The 21,582-nt window shown below is 51.1% G+C and overlaps 1 protein-coding gene across 5 annotated transcripts in view; it reads left to right on the forward strand.

Moving 5' to 3' along the window:
• Positions 1 to 13,837, forward strand: part of Jade2 (jade family PHD finger 2) — a 47,863-nt gene extending 34,026 nt beyond the window's left edge. For all 5 annotated transcript variants that reach the window (XM_028775910.1, XM_028775911.1, XM_028775913.1 and 2 more), the window contains 4 exons: positions 40 to 504; positions 6,086 to 6,203; positions 8,566 to 8,697; positions 9,458 to 13,837. In XM_028775910.1, coding sequence (XP_028631743.1) covers positions 40 to 504; positions 6,086 to 6,203; positions 8,566 to 8,697; positions 9,458 to 10,263 — 1,521 coding nt within the window. In that variant the 3' untranslated portion in view covers positions 10,264 to 13,837. The remainder of the gene's footprint in view (positions 1 to 39; positions 505 to 6,085; positions 6,204 to 8,565; positions 8,698 to 9,457) is intronic.
• Positions 13,838 to 21,582: the final 7,745 nt, after the last annotated feature.

Below are 21,582 nucleotides of genomic sequence, written 5' to 3' on the forward strand. Positions count from 1 at the left end.
CTTCCTTAATGCCTGCCATTGCCCTTCCCCTCTCTCCAGTGTTCCATGCCTTCCTGCGTCACGGCATTCCACGTCACATGCGCCTTTGACCGAGGCCTGGAAATGCGGACTATCCTAGCCGACAACGATGAGGTCAAGTTCAAGTCACTCTGCCAGGAGCACAGTGACGGGGGCCCTCGAAGTGAGCCTACTTCTGAGCCTGTGGAGCCCAGCCAGGCTGTTGAAGATCTGGAAAAGGTGACCCTACGCAAGCAGCGGCTGCAGCAGCTAGAAGAAAACTTCTATGAGCTGGTAGAGCCAGCTGAGGTGGCTGAACGGCTAGACCTGGCTGAGGCACTGGTGGACTTTATCTACCAGTACTGGAAGCTGAAGAGGAGAGCTAATGCCAACCAGCCGCTGTTGACGCCCAAGACTGACGAGGTGGACAACCTGGCCCAGCAGGAGCAGGATGTCCTCTATCGACGCCTGAAGCTTTTCACCCACCTGCGGCAGGACCTGGAGAGGGTAAGTAGCCATGGTGTGTCAGGGGCCTTACCTCTTACTCCTGCCCGGGGACAGCTTGCGGGTGGGGAGTTGGGAAGCGGGCAGGGTAAAGGCTGCCGGGATTAGAAGACACATTGGGAGGAGAGACACTTGGTCTTTGAGTCTCTTGTTCCAGCCATTTCCAAAGCCTGGGTGAAGGTGATCTGTGGAGACAGGAATCAAGGCTACTAGAACCCAACTGCCTGTAGTCCCCTTCTGACCTTTGTGGATGGTGACTGAGACTATCAGAGCCAGTGTTACCTAAGACACCTGACATATTCAGAGTACGGATTGGGGTTGCATGGCATGGTGACACACACCCTTAATCCATCCTAGCATTCAGGAGGCAGAGACAGGTGGACACCAGTAGAGACCAGCCTGGTCTACACAGAGAGAGTTACAGAACAACAGGGATACACAGAGAAACCTTGTCTTTTTTTGGGGTGGGGGGGTTGACGAGTAAGGTGTGTGTGTGTGTGTGTGTGTGTGTGTGTGTGTGTGTGTGTGCGCGCGCGCGCACGTGCTCAGATTGTCTAGTTACTAGGCGTGTTTGTGCTGGCCAGAACTGGGTAGGCAGAGGTGGTGGTGGATGTGACTCCCATGGGCTGCCAGGCAGAGAACAGGGATCGGGTAGATGGCACACACCGGGCATTGCCTCACAGAGGCATTCCAGGCCTGGCCTGGGTGACTGAGTCCCACACACTTCTATCTTTGCTCTAGTAGACAGAACAGAACTGTGGCTTGCTCTTTGGTGGTATATGTGGGGCTGAGGGAGGTGAACAGGAACACATCCAGATCTGTAGACCAGTCTCTAAACCCAGGAGCTCATCTGCCTTTTCCTCCTTTCTGAACATTGAATTCTAGAGTTCAGAGAATCATAGAATCATGTCAGTGTCTTTCATGGACCCAGGCAACATGTTAGCCCTTCCTGTGTTAAACAGTCCTGATTGGAACCTTCAAAGGGACTTTGGAGTTCACTGGTTTGTTTTTTTTGTTGTTGTTGGGTTTTTTGTTTGTTTGTTTTTGTTTTTTTTTGTTTGTTTGTTTTTTTGCATTTGGGCCTCAGTGAGCCAGTCTGTGAAATGGTTGGGGCATCCCAGCAGGTGATGTGCTATGTGCTATGGAGGGATCTGCGCTCAGCTTCTCCCTCCACCCCACCCCCCATCTCCACACATCTGCCCTTGGGCCTGGGCAAGGGAGAAATGACCCTGGTGGCCTGAGAGGAAACCTACTGCCTGACCACTAAGTGGGTCACCAGGTCAGAAGGGAGGGTGGGAAGAATCTCGTGTCCCTGGTTCAGCCAGTGCAGAGGGGAAAGCTGGCTTGCACTGTAGCCACCACTTCCTGGGCAGTTCAGCCTCCCCAAGTCCCCACCCCCAGGTCTTTAGTACAAATTGCTGTTCCTCTTGTTGCTTCCCAGAGGACTTCATCAGATATTACCTCATGCTCTGTGCAAGCCAGCCCTGATGTGCGGCCCCCATGTAACTTTACTTCCTAGAGACTAACGGAGGAGGAAGACCTTTGCTGCCCCAAGAAGAAGCTGGTCCATCCTGATTGGGCTCAGGATAGTGAAATGATTGACAGGAAGCCTTAGAGAAACTTGCCTCCTCTGACTGAACTTGGGTGGGGAGTGGGGCTCGAGAAAAGCAACACTGGCTGTTTATAGTTTTGTAGGTTTTCCTGAGAAAATGCGTTCTCTTATTGTTTCTCCATCCTCCCAATACTAATGTTGGCTAGGACAGGGGCCACAGTCTGAGGCTGGCAAGGGCTGCTGTGCCAGCAAGCTGCCTGGGTAGGCTCCAAAGGCTCAGGGGGCTGCCACAGACCCCTCCAAGGAGAGGTGGCACCCATCTGAGCATCTAGAAAGAGGTGGGAGAGCCTACTTGGAACTCTATGAAGTCACTTGGGAGCTTTAGACAGGAAACTGGGGGGTTGGGGGCAAGGGTTGTCTAGTTACCAGGCATGTTTGTGCTGGCCAGAATTGGGTAGGCAGGGTTGGTGGTAGATGTGACTCCCATGGGCTGCCAGGCAGAGAACAGAGATCAGATAGATGACACACACCGGGCATTGCCTCACAGAGGCATTCCAGGCCTGGCCTGGGTGACTGAGCCCCACACACTTCTTTCTATCTTTGCTCTAGTAGACAGAACAGAACTGTGGCTTTCTCTCTGGTGGTATATGTGGGGCTGAGGGAGATAGATGTGTGTGTTGGGGGGAGGGGGACTCTGGAAGACTGAAGAAGAAAGCTAATAAAGAGAGCAATGAGACCCAGCCCCAGGTGTCCAGCCTCAGTCCCTTGGAGGGCTACCTGTTGGAGACATAGACCAATGAAAAGCACCAAGTGCTCTATAGCGTGGGGTGGGCTTCTCTGCAAGGCCCCATAGTGGCAGTGGCTTGACCAGCAGGCTCAGTCTCTAACCATGGCCCAGAGCCAATAGTTGAGCCTACTCCACCTTTGACTGGGCACCAGGCCAGCTTGGTCCTGCTCCTGTAGTTGAGGGGCAGGGCACAGCTAGAGTTAGAGGCCTTAGGTGGTCTGGCCCTGGCCTGATTCTGGCTCTCCCCTCCCCCCCAAGTGGTGACTTTCTGTTTCCTTTTCCATGAACTGGAAGTTAATCCAGTTCAACTGACCTTGGGGTCAGGGTTAGGGTACATGGACAGTGGCCTCCACTCCTTGGGGTCACACAAGGACGGTGGCCTCCACTGTTTGTTGTGTTGTTTGAGGCTCCTTCTCACCCTGTAGCCCAGGCTGGCCTCACCCTCCCAAGTACTGGAATGATAAGGATATGAGCCCCTTTCCCTTCCTTACTGCAGGGTGATTGTTCTTACTGTTGGCCCCATAAGCAGTTCAACTCCGAGTAGAGCTGTGAAGCCTTATATTCCAAGAGTGGACTCCAGAGCTGCAAGGCCTGGTGCATGGGCCTCTTCCCTAATGGTTCAGGAGCAGGATTGCCACCAGCAGGAAATCGATTTTACGGCCAACCCAGAAGATATGCTTTCCTACAAATTTCAGCCGCAGGCCTGGACCTTGGCAGGCAGCATGATGGGCACGGCCACCGCAGTGTCCAGAGTTATTCACGGCTGACAGAAAAATTGCAGTAGTGGACATCAGCCTGCAAATGCCAGCTCATGTCCCCTAGCAACCATGCTGACTGTTAGGCCCTGCAGGACATGGTTGTGGTTCTTGCTGTAAGAGTTATTTCAGCGACTGAATGGACTTTGTGTGAGAGCCAAGAGGAAGGCCGGAGTGCTCAGCCGTCTGAGATGCCCAGAGATGAGCATGTGGTAGCCTCGCCCTTGCTGCCCTCCGAAGGATGGAGAGGAACAGCGGGAAGCAGATCCTGCCCTTTTCTGACCTTGCCATTTGCCTCCCTGTCAGTCCCTGTATTGGGGTCCCTTGCCAAATCCTTAACGGCACTTGGCTGATGACACAGTCACTCTGGCCACCACATCATTCAGCACTCCAGTCTCTGGGCCTTTGTCTTCATTCAGTCATAGTGGAGAAAGGGCCCACCCCAACCCAGGATGACTTCATTTTAGCTAATTTTATCTTCTGAGACCTTAGGTCCCATTCTGAGGTTCCCAGCAGGAAATCTTGAGGAATTCCACCCAGATTGAGGCCCTGGAAGGTGTAAGTCCGCCAGGAAGTGGTCTGATTTGCATTTCAAGAGCTTCGCTGAGGGATGGTTTTGCTGTCCCTGTGAAAGAATGGGGGATGGGGAGGGGTGGAACCAGGCTGGGAAGAGAACTGGTGTCTCTCACGAGGAGAGACCGGAGTAAACGCATTGGTGGGTCAGTTGTGGCCTTGGGCCAAGAAGGCAGCTCGTGGGGATGAGTCTGTTTTCAGCCATAATTCCTCTACAACTCCCCTTTGCCCAGAGATCACCCCAGGGCCTGCTCACCCCCCACCCCACCCCTGCTGGGGTGATTCTCCTTTCTGTTTCCAAGTACACTGTCACCACAGGCCTAGCTAGCCTTCCTGCTGGGCTTAGGTGTCCCTGTCAAGGCCACCTGGTGCTGGGAGTTACTTCCTGCCTTGCTGGGTGGCAGGCAATGGGAAGAAAGAGGTGCTGGCCCCATTGCTTTCTACAGATTTATTCAAGAATGTAGGAAGGCATGGAGCCAGGCTGAAGTGCAGGAGAAGTGTGGAGAGGAGGTTGATTGGAAAATGGGTCATGGTAAGAGGTTCACCGGCTGCTACCAGTGGTTAAAATCCAGGGCTATCCCTTGAGGGGGCTGGACTTGGGAATTGGCAGTGCTGGGGTCAGTAATGGGTGGACAATGGTGGCCTGGTGTTGACAGTGCAGGTGAGGAGTACACACACACACACACACACACACACGGAATGTCACGGCAGAGTCCACACACTCACTCACACACACACACACACACACACACGGAATGTCACGGCAGAGTCCACACACTCACACACACACACTCACACACACACACACACATACACACACACACACACACACGGAATGTCACGGTAGAGTCCACACACTCACACACACACGGAATGTCACGGCAGAGTCCACACACTCACACACACACACTCTCTCACACACACACACACACACACACACACACGGAATGTCACGGCAGCGCCCATGTTAAATCCCTCCTGTTGATGATGTCGACAGCACTGGGTCTCCTAGGAAAGGAAGATCGCACCTGATAAAGATCTGCTCATACTACCTTCAGCTAGGAGGAATGGGGGTCATGCCGAGAAGGAGGGGTTCTTAATTCTAGGTAGCCCCGGGCAACTTGAAGACAGAAGGACCTAAGTAAGACCTGAAGACCACCTGAGGACTAGGTAAAGGGAGACCTTAGTGGGAATAGGATTCAAGCTGAGCGGACATGGTCAGTAACTGTCTCTGTTTCTGGAAAACTACACATGTGCCCAAAGGTGATACCAGACCAGCCCAAGGGAGTGTCTCCAGGGCTGAAGCCTGAAGTGTGGAAGAGAAGTGTGGAAGAGAACAGTGGTTGGGGCATGGTGGCACCCTGAACAGGCAGTGACAGGTCCACTTCATATCTTGCCAGCCAACCTAAAGAATGTGTGCCCGTCCTCTAGGCTAAGCCAGATGACTTCAAAGCCTACCACAGGGACTCTTCCCAGCTGGCCTGAGGGAGTCAGGGGCCGCTGTCCTTTATAAAGCAAGGCGTCATGTCACTGTGGGTATGGGAGCATTGGCCCCGGTGGCAGGGCCCTGGCTCAGGTCCTGGTGTAGCAGGTAGACTTGGGAAAGCTATTCTTCAGATTGTGCTCATTGGAAAGTACTGTGATGTTGGTGTCTTGGGGCAAGCGCCAGGTTTTACCGTGATGGTTGTAGCTGCAGAATTGTTTTGCTGGGAAAGGTGGGTGTTAGACGGGGTTGCCAGGTTGAGACCAGATACTCCCTGCACACTCAGGGTTTGGGAATGAATTCTCAAATGTCTTGGGCAGAGGGGAAGCAGCAGTGGTGGCCTGTGTTCAAAACACTGCTTTTTTTCCAGCGATGAGGCCCCCTGAGATGGCCGGCAGTAGGTGAGGTGAGAAATCTCTCCTGTGTCTCCTCAGGTGAGGAACCTGTGCTACATGGTGACAAGGCGGGAGAGAACGAAGCATACCATCTGTAAGCTTCAGGAGCAGATATTCCATCTGCAGATGAAACTTATTGAGCAAGATCTTTGCAGAGGTAGGCACGGCGCCCCCTGCTGGGAAGGTGTGTCTACGGGGCATAGAAGGGCTTGGGGCCAGAACCCTTCAGTCCTGTCCCTTCTCACCAACATTACAGGTCCATATGGGAACCTATCAAGGCCCTGATTGTGCTGATAGGCAAGGAACCAGAGTTTGGACTGTGACTTTCAAGCTACTACCCTCAGGGGCATCACTGGTGCCTGAGGATAGCCTAGTTCCATCAACAGTGGCTTAGCTTGCACGAGAACAGGTGCAGAACCACAATCTTCCTGACTTTGCTGGGCTCAAGACAGGCCAGCTCCCCTGAACTTTGGTATTCAGTCCTCAGGAAGGCAGCTGTGAGGAGATGCGGCTGCATCTCCCTCTCTGAGGTGTCATGTGACGACATTCAGGCTCTGATCAGCTGTGTCTTTTATTCTCTAGGTATATAACATGCACTTAGCAGATCAAGAAACCAGGAGCAAAGGTGTTGACATTGACTGAATTGGTTAGTTATGGACATGTCAAGGAAGATAGCTTACCATGTACCTATACATGCCACAGGAACATTATTTACACTCAAATATTGAACATACACTGCAGAAACAGCTAGGTAGAGAGAGCTTTGGAGATGTGCCTGCCACTACCAACTCAGCTTGTGGGTCATTCTGAGACTTGACTTGAGGAAGGGAAAGCTGCTAAGTACCATTAAAGGGAAGGGGTGCCCCCTTTTCTGCCTGTTAGCTGAGTTGCTCCATTTACCCTTTGGGGTTACCAGCATTCATCAAAGCCAAGTGTAGTGGTACATACCTGTAGAGAAGGGGGTCTGGAGGCTCGGGGATTAAGAATACTAGGCTCTCTTCCAGTGGCTATGGCTTCTATTGCTCGCACCCACATAGATAGCTCACAACTGTCTGTACCTCCAGTTCCAGGGCATCCAGCGCCCTCTTCTGGCTTCCGAGGGACTAGGAATGTTGTAGCTTACTGAATATGGTGATTGCATAGCATGTGTGAAGCCTCCCTGGGTTTGATCCCCAGCACTGCTTAAAACCAGATGTCCAAGTCCAAACCTAATCCTAACACTTGGAGGTAGAGGCAAAAGGATCAGGAGTTCCAGGTTACGCACAGCTACATAGAAAGTTCAAAGCCATACTGGACTATATGAGAACCATTTTCTTATGCATATTTGTTTTATGTGTGTGTTCTCTGCCTATCTGTATATGTGCTACCTGTGTCCCTGGTGCCTACCTATGAAGGTCAGAAGAGGGTGTCAGATCCCCTGGAACTGGAGTTACAGATGGTCAAGTGTCACCGTGCAGGTGCTGGGAGTCGAACCCAGCATAATCAAAGGGGAAAAAAAGAGAAAAGAAAATTACTTTGCCAATTGCAGAGGTCAGAGTAGGTCATAGCCCTGTGGAACTAATAGTCACGAAGCCTCCAGAGCTTTCCTGCCCACATACAGAAGAAAGTAAAATGGAGTCCCAGGATGTACAGTCAGTGGAGGTACAAGGGATAGCAGTAATGAGGGGAACTTTACTGTACTTAGAGGCCACACAAGTCAAGGAAGCTGAGGGTAGCAAGGCAGGAGTAGCACCTTCTGTCACAGGATCCTGTACACCAGAGGGCCTATACCCCAACCTCGAGTCTGAGGACCCTGCAAGCTTCTTGTCCCCGGTAGGAACCATTATTACGAGTATTGCATCTTCAGTCTCTGAAGTGGATTCACGTCGGGGAAGGAGGGTGCTTAGAGGAGGCTGTAGGGTAACTGAGGTGAGGCATGGAAGGTCTGGGGGCCTTGGAATGTCAGGCAAGGAGACTGAGGTCTAATTAGAGGCTCTGGGGACTGAGAAGAGCTCAGAACACATCTCTGCCTTCTTTTGACATTGTTCCCAGAAGCCTCTCTGCCTCTGCTGAGCAGCTGGGGACTCGTCTTTTGTAGATCAAAGGGCAGAGAACCAGATACAGAAGAACCCAAACCTCTTGTCTTCTGCTTGACTGCAGAAACAGAGATGGATACTGAGGCAGGAAGCTTAGCTGTGGTGTCAGGCCCAGAGTCTAAGCCTCTTACCCAGATGGTGTTTTTCTGCCCTATGTCCAGCTCCTTATCTTGGCATTCGGTCCGTAGAACATCCAGTCACCTTTTCCATCCACCAGAACTCTCAGAGGGCTGTAAGGTTTGTAGGTCACACTGAAGTCCAGCCCACAGGACTTCTTGTTCCTACCTCTATCCTTCATAAAGCTGTGGGCAGTTACCTTGTGTCCTACCCCAACCGCCCCTGTTTCTGGCACACTGACTCTGACCTTGGTACAATGGTTGTAGACACAGTTGATGGATGACCCATGGGCAGCCACTCAGGTTTAACTGTCTTTCTCTGACACAGAGCCTTCTGGGAAGAAGTCAAAGGGCAAGAAGAATGACTCAAAAAGGAAAGGCCGAGAGGGTCCCAAGGGCAGCAGCCCTGAGAAGAAAGAGAAGATGAAGGCTGGGCCGGAGTCTGTGCTAGGGCAGCTGGGTAAGTAAGGGACACTTGTGGCTTGGCAGATGCTAACTCTACTCTTTTCAGCTTTACCCAGAAGAGGGCCAAGCAGCATGAAGCAAAGATGGCCCACGTAGGCCTTTCCTCCTTAAGGTGCCCACAGCCGCTCAGCCCCACCTCATTGGAAATCCCAAGAATTTTTGGCTGGATAGAGTTCTGCCAGCTCAGGAGCTGCCCTGGCCTGGGTGCTGGATCTTCCCAGAGGTCCCTAGAAATCAGCCCCATGCTGGGAGGGCTGGACTGCAAGAGATCTTTATATCTGTTCCACCCTTCCAGAGTCTCCACCGCCCCATGCGCCTTACCCCCGCGACCTAGCCACACCAACCTGCTGTTTGTTCAGTCCCAGCTGACCTTTCTTGAGCCACCCAGAGACCAAGAAAAATGATGACAGGTTCCCTAGTCACTGCCACAATAGATCTCAGTAAAACTAGGCCCAAAGCTGCTGGAGCGTCTGCCTGTAAAGATGCAGCGCCCCCTGGTGGCCTGTCTGGTCTTGGCACTTGGAAATTTTTACTGTTTGAACACGGAACTCACCACTTCCTTCCTTTCCATTCGCTCCACAATTTAAAAAGCTGGTCCTGGGGTCAGTCAACCTGGTGAGCAGGGTCTGCCCCCAACTCTTCGGTGGCATTAGTGGGATGCGTGGACAGAACAGGATGGCTTGCCTGGGTGGGTTGGTTGTCCTGAACTCACACACCTGTGACATCTCACCTGCCTCCTTTCTCCCATTCATCAGGCCTGTCCACCTCGTTCCCCATCGACGGCACTTTCTTCAACAGCTGGCTGGCACAGTCGGTTCAGATCACAGCAGAGGACATGGCCATGAGCGAGTGGTCTTTGAACAGCGGGCACCGGGAGGATCCTGCTCCAGGTCTTCTGTCAGAGGAATTGCTACAGGATGAGGAGACGCTGCTCAGCTTCATGAGGGACCCCTCGTTACGACCTGGTGACCCTGCCAGGAAGGCCCGAGGCCGCACTCGCCTGCCTGCCAAGAAGAAACCACCCCCGCTGCAGGATGGGCCCAGTGCACGGACCACTCCAGACAAGCCGCCCAAGAAGGCCTGGGCCCAGGATGGCAAGGGCACACAAGGACCGCCCGCGAGGAAGCCGCCACGGAGGACGTCTTCTCATTTGCCGTCCAGCCCTGCAGCTGGGGACTGTCCAGTGCCAGCAGCACTGGAAAGCCCTCCAACACTGGCCTCCGAGATCCCGGATGAGACGGCCCCCATGGCTTCAGACTTGAATGTCCAAGTGCCTGGCCCTACAGTGAGCCCCAAACCCTTGGGCAGGCTCCGGCCACCCCGAGAGATGAAGGTCAGTCGGAAATCTCCGGGTGCTAGGTCCGATGCTGGGACAGGACTACCGTCTGCTGTGTCCGAGCGGCCGAAGGTCAGCCTGCATTTCGACACCGAGGCTGACGGCTACTTCTCTGATGAGGAGATGAGTGAGTCTGATGGAGAGGCGGAGGACAGTGGGGTACAACGGGCTTCCAGGGAGGCAGCAGCAGAGGAGGTGGTTCGCATGGGGGTGCTGGCCTCCTAACTCACCCAGGCCCCGCCCTGGTCCCCTACAAGGCCTCAGCCTGATCACAACTGCCATTTCCAACTGCTGAGTGTCTCAGACCCACCACTCTGTCGTGGTTTTATTTTTAATATAGAGAGAGTTCTGAATTCCACTCCGTTGTCTTTCCTCTGTGCTGGCCTAGGACGTTAGGATTCCTCCCATGGCCTTGGCCGTGGGGACTATGCCAGGTTCTACGTGCCACCCCTGTCCCAGCCCATGTGACATCGCCGGGCTTCTGGCTTGATGTAGACGAGAGAGAGAGCTCAGGGCTCATGCCCACTGCCATTGGGTGACACAGACTGTCGTTTGGGCATTATTTCATGGCAGATGGGCCGTTCCAGGGCCTGCCCCACCTTGTCCCCCCCCAGATTGCACTTGGGTCCATTTTTGGGTGGGTGGGGGGTGTCCTGCTGCACTCCACTGATCCCTAAGGAAGTATAACAAGTGATACCCAGCCAGTCTATTCACTGTCACAAGCACAAAGAGTTTCTATGAGAAAGCACTGAGGGGGTGCAGGGGGCCCGCTGGCTCCTGAACAGCCCACCACATCTGAGGCCCGCCCGCCTACCCGCAACCCCCCCTCCCTTGCTGCTCTGTCCCTGCCAGTGCCCAGCCCAAGCAGCTCTGGGAAAGGGTTCCCGGAATCCTTCCTGAGCTGTGTTCTTTACTCAGGGGACTCCCCAAACAGTCCTCCACCTGTACAGGTGGAGGGTTCCGAGGGAGGGCCAGTGCCCAGCCCGGGACTTGGGGCTCAGATCAGCCCACTGCAGAGAATCACTCTGGGGCTTTAACTTTCTTTCTTCCTTTGGGGCCAGTCTCGGCCACAGTCTTGCTGTCTCCACCTGGAGCTGGCCAGACCAGACCGTTTGCCTTTTGAAGTTTCCTAGTCCTGCTAAGAGATGAGCTTCCTCATTGGTTTCCTTCTGGAAACATCCTTCCAACAAGTGTAGTGGGATCCCGGGGCCCAGGGCAGGCCAGTGCTGGCCTGTTGGGACTGGTTGAATTGTTGCTGGATCTTCCTGTATTCCTCTGTCCCTTAGCGCCTTAATCCCTTTTCCTCCCTACTGAACCCCCTTTTCCTACTCCTCTTCAAATCCCCCCTCTTCCAAGCCCCCAGGTAGTTCTGAAGAGTTTTGATGGAGTGGCCCCAGGGTGATAGATAGCTCAGGGAACAAAGGAATTCCGTGAAGACATGTGTTTTTTTTTTTCTTTTATGAATTACTCTTGGGTCACTTCCACCACTGGTAAAGCCAGAACTTCTCCAACCAGAACCTTGCAAAAGTCCAGTGAACCAGTCGAATCATTCTGAGAATGCCAAAGAATCTTTTGACCATAATACACAGCACAGCCCGGACCTGACAACTGTCGACTTGAACTTCCTTTTCAAAGGAATTGGTTAGCAACAAAGTTCAGAGACTCGGTTATTGCACACACCTACAGAGAAGGGCCCAAGGCCTCGGAGGAGGCTGCTGCCGCTGCCACCGCCGCTGCTGCCACCGCCACTACTGCTGCTGCTGTTGTTGGTTTACGGTCCCTGGGCTGAGCCGCTGTGAGTGTGGTCCTAAACTTTGAGGACTCCCTCCCCCTTTTGAGGGGGGGAGAATCCTGACTGAATCCAGCGTGGTTCCCCCATTGCCACCACATAGATACACAAAGAGCAAATACACGGGACCTTCACCCACCTCGACTCCAAAACTATCAAGGTACGACAGTGAGTTTGAGCAAAATCAGAAACAAAGATAATGACTTCAGTTTGGGGATTGGACAAACATGTCTTATCCAAATGGACTCCGAGGGCATGGGGTGGGCTCCAAGGATCCTGGGCGTCTGGATGGCACCGGCTACCACATAGACTTAGTCTGCCTGCCTGTCTTGGTAATAGTGACAGCTCAGTGTCAGCGTCGGCTTCCCCACCCGTCTCTTGTTTACTGCCTTTGAACAGACCTTCCTTACCCCTGTGCTTTGGGTCACTTCAGGTCGCAATTTCATCTGCTGGACTGCCTGGTGGTCTGACCTGCGGGACACGAAGGGTATGGGGGCTTAAAGAACAACCAAATGCTACAGGGGGAGGAAGAGAATGTCACTGACCACTCTGTCCCACCAGGCTCTGTGCCATAGAAGCCCAGTTGTTGTCTGTGATAATGGCTGGTTAGCAGACCCCTTCACTAGGCCAAGCCCCACGACAGTCTTCATCCAGCAGCTGTCTCCACTCCTAAGATGTCCATCGGGCTGTGGGGAGGATGAGGATGCCCCATAACTTCTCCCTAGTTCCTCCCAGGCCAACACTGTCTGTGGTGTAGATAACTTTGCCACACTATGACCAAGGCACCCTTCCAGGCCAGAGGCAGTGCCCACTCTTGCCCTCATTCACAACCCCTCCTTAGGGAGGGAGAATGGACTCTGTGACTCGTTCTGGCTAATGTACCCCCTTCCACCTCATTTCCTCATCACAGGACACAGGCTAATGTGCAAGGAAAGTATTTTTCTGTATCATAAGTGTATTTTGAAACAAGTAAAGAAAGATAGGATGCTCGTTTACTTTATTAAATGGGCTCTGACTTTGTGAAAGGCGTGACAGTGAAGTCTTTGCAATGTAAGGGCAGGTTTGTTGGAGAAGCCAGCCACCCAGGTTCCCGGGCATAGGTGTTGGACTGCGTTTGTGTGTGTGTGTGTGTGTGTGTGTGTGTGTGTGTGTGCGTGTGTGGCAGAGTGTTGTGCAGATCTATGTGCAATGCATGGATACCCTATGAGACTTGCTGGGATTTCTAGAGATTCAACTGCCTGATTCTACAGGAATATTGGCAGCAGGTTAAACTTTGGGTTTCCTCACCATTGCCACATAAGGTCAACCTGTGCCCATACCTGAAGCTCTGCGTAACAATATGTGATCTCTGTAGTAAGGTCCTTGAGAAGGCTACTCTCACGTGCCCTTGGCCCAGCTGGCCACATTGGCCGAAGAGCCAGAGATGTTGGAGTCGGGGACCTTTGGTCGTTCTTTAAGCCGCTTCCTGCCACCTTCTCCCAAGGATGCACACCTGCGCTCCATCTGAATCATTTGGGGGTGGCGGTGAGGAGGGTGATATGAATGTCACAGGAGGAGACACCTTCTGTCTTTGTTTCAAAGAAAGTGATGTGCCATTTGTTAATATACAAGAGAAATATTGAAAACTATATTGAAAAGAGCAATTTTAAATTATTTTTGGCTTATGTTGCAATATTTATTTTCTTGTATTAGAGAAGATTTCTTTGTAGAGAAAAAAATGTATTTTTCATTACCGCAAAGACCTATTTCTCCTTTTTGTACATTGTCCTTGTTCGCGACCCTTAATGAGCAATAGAATGTTCGGTCACCCCTGTGTGGCCAGTGCCCCCCTGTGCCCTGCATGGTTGTGTTGCTGCTGCTGCTGCTGCATAGTTTCCGGCCCCATCCTGTCCTACTCACTCACTGGGGCATCCAGACTGCGGCCCCCACCAGGGTCCGTGTCTAAGGAGCCCACAGCACTCCTCGTGTGTTGGCAAATTCAGTTAATAAAGCAATGTTTTCTGTGCTGGCTACTGTGAGGTTCTGTTGTACTGGGTGGGTAGGAGACCTCGAAACCCCCATTGCTTGCCTACAGCAGTATGCTCAACAACAGGCCTGAGTTCCAGAGGAGCCTGCAGACATTCAGGACATACCACTGGCTGCACCTTAGAGTGAGTGTCTTTGATCTTCAGGGTTAGCCCCTGCCATTCAGGGTCAGGGATGAGAAGGTAACCTGAAATCCAGTAAAGTACCACATCAAAGGTAGGGCACAGGGAGGATGGCTCTGAGGGAGTGCATCATTCCTTCCTGTAGTAGGTAGTACACTGACCACACATACTGCGAAGGTACTCTACGCACCCAACCTCTCCGTGGAAACCCAAAGAACCAATAGAAATAAGTGTGACATATGCATATGATCCCAGCACTGGGGAGGATCGGAAGTCCAAGGTTAGCCTCCCAATACATAGCAAGTTTGGGGGATGGGGATGTTAGGTCATCTGAGGTCAGTCCCCCCCAAGACCTTAAAAAGATGAACTTGGTTTGCCTGTAATCCTCAGTATGGTTGTGTGCTGACCTCCACATGTGCACAGTTGAATACACACCTTTAGTTTATTATAACTCCAAACTTTATACCACAGCCACCAGGTTCCTTGAGATGATTTCATACTATAGCGACAAAGTGAGTTGTTTCCAGAATGTTTCCTTTAATATTTCCGGGTTGTGGTGAACCACAGGTAACATACAGATAACGAAACTGCGCTGGGCTGGGCACCATGGCTCTGTGGGCAGAATGCATGCACAAAGCCCTTGGGTTCAATTCCTAGCACGGCCTTTAACTCCTGGGAAATAGGGCATAGATATGTGACATCATCATGTAAGTGGTACCATGCACCAACTGTGACTGGCTCCTTGTCACTTAGCACGGTACCCTGGAGGCTTATTGTATGTTAGGATTCCCTCTGTAACACTTTCCCTCTGAGGTTGGGTCCCATGGAGTCTAGCTGACCTGGAACTCTGTAGAGTTCAAAACGACTTTGAGCCCAGTCTCCTGCTTCTTCCTCAGTTCTGGGTTGACAGTGACTGTCACACCTAGTCCATGGGAGAGTTCACTCAGTTACCATCATGTGGCCCTACTGGGAGGTGGTCAGCCAAGGGGGAGAAAACTGTCTCTGGGAACATGACCTTGAAGGGAGTACAGAGACAGGGAGGTCCTTTCCATTTTTCTTTACTTCCCTGGTCATAGAACGAGGCTTTGCCATCCACTCCCCCATGATGCCTTGCTCCACAGGCCCAAGAGCAACAGAGCCATATGATCTCAGACTGAAACCTATGAAATCATGAGTCAAATAAGTTGTCCATGTCACGTGTGTCCTCACAGTGATGGAGATGAATAGCAGGTTGTATAATCATTTCCTCTTTTGAGACAAGGTTTAGCTATAGACTCTAGGTTAGCCTCAATCCCACAATCCTCCTCGTCTCAGCCTCCTAACTACCTGGGAATACAGGCACAAGCTGCTATATCTGGATCACATTTGGTATTTAGAATAGTTAAAATTATGGAGACAGAAGTAGGATGGTGGTCGCCAGGGACTGGGAGAAGAAAGTGAGGGGTGGTTTGGTGAGCACAGTGATAGAAAATAACTAGGATTCAGGGGAGCTGACCCTCGCACACGTGTGTGTGGTAGTGTGCTGCACTTGGAAACTACTGAGTTTCTTTTTACTTTATACATGATGTTGGCCCAAAGCCCAGGAAGTGATCGTTTTATATTATTTGCTCAATTGTTCTCAATTATATAATTGCCACAATTTGGTAAAAATGACAGAATGACGGGGCTGGAGAGATGGCTCAGTGGTTAAGAACACTGACTGCTCTTCCAGAGGACCCTGGTTGATTACCAGCACCTACATGAGTGCTCACAACCAACTAACTTTAGTCCCAGGGCAGCTGATGCCCTCTTCTGGTGTTGGTGGGCTCTGCAAACAAATGATGTACAAACACATGCAGGTAAATAAATCACCACACACATAAAATAAAAACGCAAAAAAAAAAAATGCTGGGTGGTGGCGGCACATGCCTTTAATCTTGGCACTTGGGAGGCAGAGAAAGGCAGATAGCTCTCTGTGAGTCCGAGGCCAGCCTGCTCTGCAGAGTGAGTTCCAGGACATCCAGGGCTACACAGAGAAGCCTTGTCTCAGAAAACAAGGAAAAAAAAAAAAACAAGTACTCTGCTACTTAAAACACAACTGCTTTGCAGCAATGACAAATGCATGTTAGACACAAGAGTGTTCCTATTGGAGTCTTGGGAAGAACTAAAGGGTGGAGGGCTCCCCTAGCATGTGTGAGACTCAGGTTCTGTCCTCAGCATCTCAGAAGAAGGGGGAGGGTAATGAGATGACTCTGTGGGCTAAGACACATGCTGTCAACTCTGACACGTGGTGGAAGAGAAGAGCTAACTTCTGCAAGTTGTCCTTTGACCTCCACACATGTGCCTTGCACATAGCATGCAGGCACACACATAAGAATAGAACAGAATAGAATACATGTTTGGAAAAAAAAACGAATTATTGAGTTAAGAGTGTTTGCTGAACTTCTACAGGACCCAAGTTCAGTCCCCAACACATGTCTGAGAGCTCACAACTGCCTGTAACGTCAGTCGCCTGGCTACACTCTGTAGATCAGGCTGGCCTTGAACTCAGACATCTGCCTGCCTCTGCCTTTTGAGTGCTGTGATTAAAGGGCTGAGCCACCATCATTCCCAGTTAAAATGAAATCTTTTTTTAAAAAAATGAATTTCCATTGGCCTTCTCTACACACCGGCAACACCCTTAGGGTCTCCCAACTTCCACTCAAGGCTCCTTTGTCATTGCTAACCCCATATCCACCTACATGGCTGTCTGCACAGTGAGTTAGGAAACTCCTTCTGACCTGGAAGGGAGAAACTCCTTAGGTCCCAGGCTCACAGCTCATGCTCCGGAGGACCAGGTGCCCTCGGTACTCTTCTGTCACTGGGAAGATACACCGTGACTATGGCAACTTATAAAAGAAAGCATTTGTTTAATTTGTAGCTTGCTTACAGTTTCAGAGGGTTAGCCCATAATCATCACTAATTGGGGACCAAGCATTTAAACATATGAGCCTGGGGGGGGAGGGGGTGTCATTCTCATTCAAACACCAGATTCTCTCATGCCATGTGAGAGCTACTGCTGCTTTTTTTTTTTCAGGTGTGTGTGTGTGTGTGTGTGTGTGTGTGCTACCTGCATATAAATATGTGTACCATACATCACACACATCCCTGGTGCCCGCAGGGGCCAGAAGAGGGCGTCAGAACTCTTGGAACTGGGATTATGGGAGACTGTGCTCTACCTTGTTCTCTGAGAGAACAAATGCTCTTATAACCTCTGAGCCAACTCGCCAGGCCCTCTAGAAGGATGTTTAAACCCGGGAGCAGCTGGATGAGGTGGCTTTAGACTCAGGAAGTAAAAAAAAGATGGGTAAATTTTAATCCATGCAGCCTGGGTCTTTGCCCAATCAGAATATGCCATGGATCCTGACTCATCTGTTGCTGAGTGAGAAGGCCATTGAAAGCAAAGGATTAATTAGGAAAGTGATCAAGCGTGGAACACTTGTCTAACATTCATGAGACTCGGGGTTCTATCCTCAGCATTGCTGGGGGTGACAACAGGGGGTAAGAAACTAAAACCATCTGAGAGGTTGAGAGTGTGGGAAGCCCTGGATTCCAGCCCCAGCAGTGGGGGAGAGGTTGGGGAGTGGAGACAGGAGGATCACAAAGTACAAGGTTATCCTCTACCATATGCTGAAATTGAGGCTAGCCTAGACTACACGATATTGTTGAATGAATGAATGAGACATGTGTGGCTGTCAGGGGATGAGGAAAGGCGGGGAACAGGGCCCAGAGGTGATGAGAGTTGACATCCATGAGGCCTGGGCTTCTCGGACGGGTTTTGAGACTTGTGATTTGTGTGGCATCCTTTTCAAGGCAGGCTTGTAAGTTTGTGTTCAATACATGGTCTCTACTCATTCACCCCTCGCCGCAGGGCTTCCACCAAACACTGTGTGGCCGTCCAAGTGTCGAGCACACGTTTAAATGCACTGTGAAAGAAGACTGGATTTCTACTGTGAATGCGCCAGAAATAGACTCCTGTGGACCTCGAGCTCCTGGAGAAGTGCAGGCCTGTATTCTGACCCTTCTGCGCTGCTGTCCTCTCCTTTGCTAAATACCCGCCTGGGCCTATAAATAAATCCAGAGTGGCCAAGAGGTCACCTAGAGATAGATTCAAGGACACTGCGATGGATTGCTGAAGTCAAAGGTTACTAGAAGAGTTAATTCATGCCATGGTCAGACAGACAACAGCACATCAGGATGGGGGCTCTGAAGACAGGAATCAGGGTCTGCATAGCAGAAGTGGGGATGGGGGGTCTCTTCTCTTGTGTTTTGAAGGTGGAAGTGGTTTAACTACAAGACTCTCAAGTTTACTGCAAGTTCCCATGCAGGAGCCAGGAAAGGGGTAGAGAGCCGGATGAGTGATCAACAACACCTCCTTGGATATAAACTCAGCTCACCAGGTGCAAAATGGGTATCTGGAAGGCTGTTAGCCAGAGCTGGCCTATGTGAGAGGGAAGGGCTGCTGCCAGAAAGAGGCCTGAGCAGCAGTCTGGGCTGCCCCCTAACAGCCAACTCCTTTTTAAAATACAGATTTGTTTTATTTTTTGCTCATGCATATGTATCAATGCGTGAGTGTGGGCACATGTACTCTGGGTGCCCAGGGTTTCAGATCATCTGGAGCTGGAGTCCTCAACGGTGTGCTGAGCCATCTTTCCAGCCCCTTTAACATCACATTCTTACAAAGCAGACAAAATGCTGATTTTCCAAAGGTCTTGAGGGAGCCAGTGCTGGCAGCCTGGCTGTTGCCCAGAGGCACTGGGTTTGTTTACCAGCTTGCACTTCCTGCAATCCGAGCTGGTAGCCAGCCCTGTTTGTTCATGAGTTCTCCATAAGCCTGCCAGGACAACTGTGGTCTGGGGTTAGGGCAGGTACAAGCCTTGTGCAGTTCCCTGACAGGGGTTTGTTGAAAACAGCTGGTGGAGATGCGAGAGATGTATGTGACAGTCAGCTGCTTGCGTCAAAGAGACACAGCTGCCAGCGTTCTGAGTGGCTCCGGCTTTCCTCGGCTGTGGTCACCAGTGCACCTGAAACCTTGTAACCTGAGAGCAGGCCAGGCAGAAGAATCTGGATTGGACCTCTTCCTCCACCCTCCCCCAAAGGATTGACTGCTGTGATCAACTTGAGATCCAGAAGGTCAGCCAGAGAAAACCAGAGAGAAACCAAGAGAGAAAAGTAGCTTGTCAAAAAACACCCCTCACCCGTGGGCATTGCCCACTGCTATTTGCAGCATCCAAGAGGCTAGCTGGCTCTGGTATCAGTCGTTTGGGATATTGGGCTGCAAAGACTGTAGCTGAAGCTTCTGGCCACTCCTTGCTGACGAAACATCTTCTTGCCTCCTGAAAGGTCTTGGACGTTGTAGTATTGTTTTCCAAGACAAAGTGTCACTGTCTTTAGACATACTGATGGGTTTCTTTGTCAAAGATCATTAAACAAACAAACATCATAGCTGGACTTGTTGACTGTTGAGGTTTCCTCGTAGGAGAGACGGAGGGCCATGGACTCTCACCTGACTATCCAGATACCCCTCCTAGCTAATCATAATTGCATTCTTTCCTAACCGTACGTGTGGCCTTGGGGTTTCAGGAGGGGTTTGGAAGGCCTGAAAGAAAGGGGCTCCATCTATACAACCACAGAAGCCATTCATTTTTGTCCACAACTTCCAGTGCCGCTTCTCGGAGATCACCCACACTCCTTTGCGGCCCCTCACCCTTAACTCTGTAACAGATATGACACAGGACAGAGACAGAGATTGTATTTGGAGACCATAAGATTTACTGAACGCCATGGAACCATGGACAGTCAGAGGGCTCTGAAGAGAGGGAGTCAGAGACCACGTAGAAGAAGTGGAGGGGGGAGCGACGTGTCTCTTTTTGGTAGACAAGGTTTCTCTGTGTAGCCCTGGGTTGTCCTGGAACTCACTTTGTAGACCAGGCTGGCCTCGAACTCAAAAGACGCATCTGCCTCTGCCTCCTGCGTGCTGGAATTAAAAACTTGCACCACCACCACCTGGCTTTCTTTACAACTTTTTGAGAAGAAAAATTGCACCACACAAGCTTATAGCCAGGCCCTCCAGTCCGGGACAGGAGGAAGAGAAAGGGGGTGGAGAGTCGGGCGTGTGGCCAGAATGCATCCTTTTGTGTTAAATTCAACTGCCCAGGTGAGACTGTTCATCCTAACTAGAAAACCACAGTGTCCTCAGCTGGGCCCCTACCAGGATCCGTGGGAGGACAAGGCTGCTTGAAGGTATATGTTGGCCTGAGCCGCAGCTGAGTTTTTAAAACGTACTATTTATTTTTATATTACGCGTACGAGTGTTTTGCCTGCACGTATGTATGTGCACCTGTACATGCTTGGTGTCAGATTACTTAAGTTTAGCTTAGAGGGAAAGAGCGAGGTTTGGTCGGGCCTTAAGTGGGACTATGTTGACTCTCAGTGAGGAGGCACTTTCGTCACCCACGTGTGGGTGGCCAAAATGCCTACAGGCAACAGGACGACAGGACGCTGGTTCCTTATGAGGAAGAAACGACTACCAACTACACTGTAGTCCCTCCTTTCCAGGAACTGCATGGTCTGGCCGCAAGGGGTGCTGGGAAGTGTAGTCTTTTAGCAGAAAACTCTCACTTGATGTTCACAAAAACCTGAGAACCGAAGAGGATATTGGATTTCTTAGTACCGGAGTTACAGGTGGCTGTGAACCGACAAGTAGTTGCTGGGAACCAAACCTAGACCTCTCTGCAAGAGCAGCAAGTGCACTTAAGCACTGAGCCCTCTCTTCCGTTCCAGCAGCTGAAACCGTCTCTCTCCCTCCCTCCCTTCTTTCCTTCCTTCCTTCAGTCCTTCCCTCCCCAATAAGGTCTCATTTAGGCTAGTCTTAAACTTGTGGCAGTCGTCAGCTAGGAGTGCTGGGATTGTGAGTAGAATTGTTCCAGTCAAAGCCTGGGCTCTAACAGGGCTAACACCACAGGCTCTGCCACTTGTCCGCAATATGTTAAATACACAGATAGCAATGAAAGCAGAGATTTAGTCAGTGTGGCCACATTGAGAAGAGGAACAGATAGAGAGCTTTAGTCACCCCCACCCCCACCTCAAATCCATCTCCAGGGTCCTGACATGAGGTTTAGGTTTAAATAGAAGGCAAGAGGCATGCTTATCTAAGCCATTGTGGTCAAGATGTGGTCCACCCATCACTGACCCATCATTTTCTGTCCTCTTAGGTGGGCTGACAGTTGTCAGAATTCAAGTTCCTCCTTCAGCCAGCGCCAAGGTTTGCAGCTTCTTCCTTCTGGGGGATTTTTAGATTTCTTGGGGACCCTTGTTTCAACAGCCTGATAGTCAAAGACGAGTCTCTAGACCAGCGTCAGTCCTGTAAAGACTGTTAAAAATCACAGGATTGCAAGCATGAGCTGCCAGCCTCCCAGATACATCCTCCTTATGGTCCTCTGGGGTCCTCACTGCATAAATAGCCAGCTCAATTTCACTAGGTAGCCATGGAACAATTTTCTAACAGTCGAAGCATGTTGTCACCTGCCTTTCTGAATGCAGTAATTTCTTTCTTTCTTTCTTTCTTTCTTTCTTTCTTCCGTTCTTTCT

Source organism: Grammomys surdaster, unplaced genomic scaffold (assembly GCF_004785775.1).
Source record: "Grammomys surdaster isolate TR1022 unplaced genomic scaffold, NIH_TR_1.0 262, whole genome shotgun sequence".
NCBI lineage: Eukaryota > Metazoa > Chordata > Mammalia > Rodentia > Muridae > Grammomys > Grammomys surdaster.